The sequence below is a fragment of the Aplysia californica genome, unplaced genomic scaffold (assembly GCF_000002075.1).
Source record: "Aplysia californica isolate F4 #8 unplaced genomic scaffold, AplCal3.0 scaffold00384, whole genome shotgun sequence".
Taxonomy (NCBI): Eukaryota; Metazoa; Mollusca; class Gastropoda; order Aplysiida; family Aplysiidae; genus Aplysia; species Aplysia californica.
Window position 1 is genome coordinate 154,088 of NW_004797654.1, and position 1,312 is coordinate 155,399.

At 43.4% G+C, this 1,312-nt stretch overlaps 1 protein-coding gene across 1 annotated transcript in view; it reads left to right on the forward strand.

Moving 5' to 3' along the window:
* The window catches only part of LOC101860113 (hydroxymethylglutaryl-CoA lyase, mitochondrial), a gene marked incomplete in the record, with an annotated part of 13,668 nt that overhangs the window by 4,850 nt on the left and 7,506 nt on the right, over nt 1-1,312 (forward strand). Inside the window, 1 exon segment of the mRNA XM_035971135.1 lies at nt 1,080-1,138. Within this exon segment, the coding sequence (XP_035827028.1) occupies nt 1,080-1,138 (59 nt within the window).

Consider the following 1,312-nt stretch of genomic DNA (forward strand, 5'->3'; position numbering starts at 1 on the left):
AGAGAGAGAGAGAGAGAGAGAGAGAGAGAGAGAAAAACAGAGACTTTTGTGTTTTTGAGCGGATGTATGTTCGTGTGTGTTTGTGTGTGTGTATTAGATTTGTTAAAAATGGCCAAAACTCTGTCACTCTCTCTCTTTCTTTGTCTGTCTGTCTGACTGTTTGTCTGTCTGTCTGTTTGTCAGTCTGTCTTCTTCATTCGCAATTATTTCGCCTTCAATTCAAGATAAATGGATATTTTTTTTTCATCCAAAGCAAGACAAGTGAACAAGCTTTATGATGATACCAATAACTCTACTCTACAAGCCCAAAAACTGACGAGGGCCTGATTCTTACTTTACTTTACTTTACTTTTCCGATCCAGCGGTCATTTGGGTTCTAGTCCTTCGGTCTGAAAGAGGGCCTGATTCCAACACATCGTTACACAAATGTATATATTTTTATTTGTCTCCCCCCCCCCCTCCTTCGTAATCCCTGTTTGTGAATTACCCACTGCTTACTCTCTACCCCTCTCTTTTGTCTCCAAGTATTTTGATGTGACTGTTCTACTGTATGGTTCAGAGACATGGAGGCTCACGGCATCAGCAACAAGGAAACTGCAGAGCTTTGTAAATGGATGCCTACGAAGGATAGTAGGGATCAAGTGGTACGATCGAGTCAGTAATGCTCAACTGTGGGAAAGAACAAGCCAAAGGCCAGTAAAGGAAGAATACAGGTGAAGAAACGGAAATGGATTGGACACACCCTGAGGAGACCCTTGACAAGCATCATCAGGCAGGCTTTAACGTGAAACCCACAAGGAAAACGTAAGAAGGGAAGACCAAAGATGACATGGAGGCGAGCGGTACAAACGGAAATTGAAAAAGCGGGGACATCATGGGAACAGATAGAAAAGGATGCTCAGGACAGGCTTTGCTGAAGTAATGCTGTTGATGGCCTGTGCTCCACTGGGAGTTAAAAAGGGCAAGAGAGAGAGAGAGATTTTGGTGTGCCTATCTATCGGAATGCGTACATACAGGTATCTCATCTGAAGATTCCCAGTTCTGTTGAACCATTATATTTTGTCTTATCTTTTCCACAGATGGAGGTTGGAGCCAATGAGGTGGCGATATTTGGTGCGGCCTCAGAAACATTCAGCAGGTGAGAACTCACATGGTGTGCTGTTAAAATCTCAGTACACAGTTTATGGAGTGGAACTCTACAGAAAACTAATGCAACGTTAGTCTTTGTTACTGTTTATGTCAGATATAATACAATAAGGTGAAGTAACACTGGATGATGTGAGATGAATGGGGGGAGGGGGGGGGGGGGGGG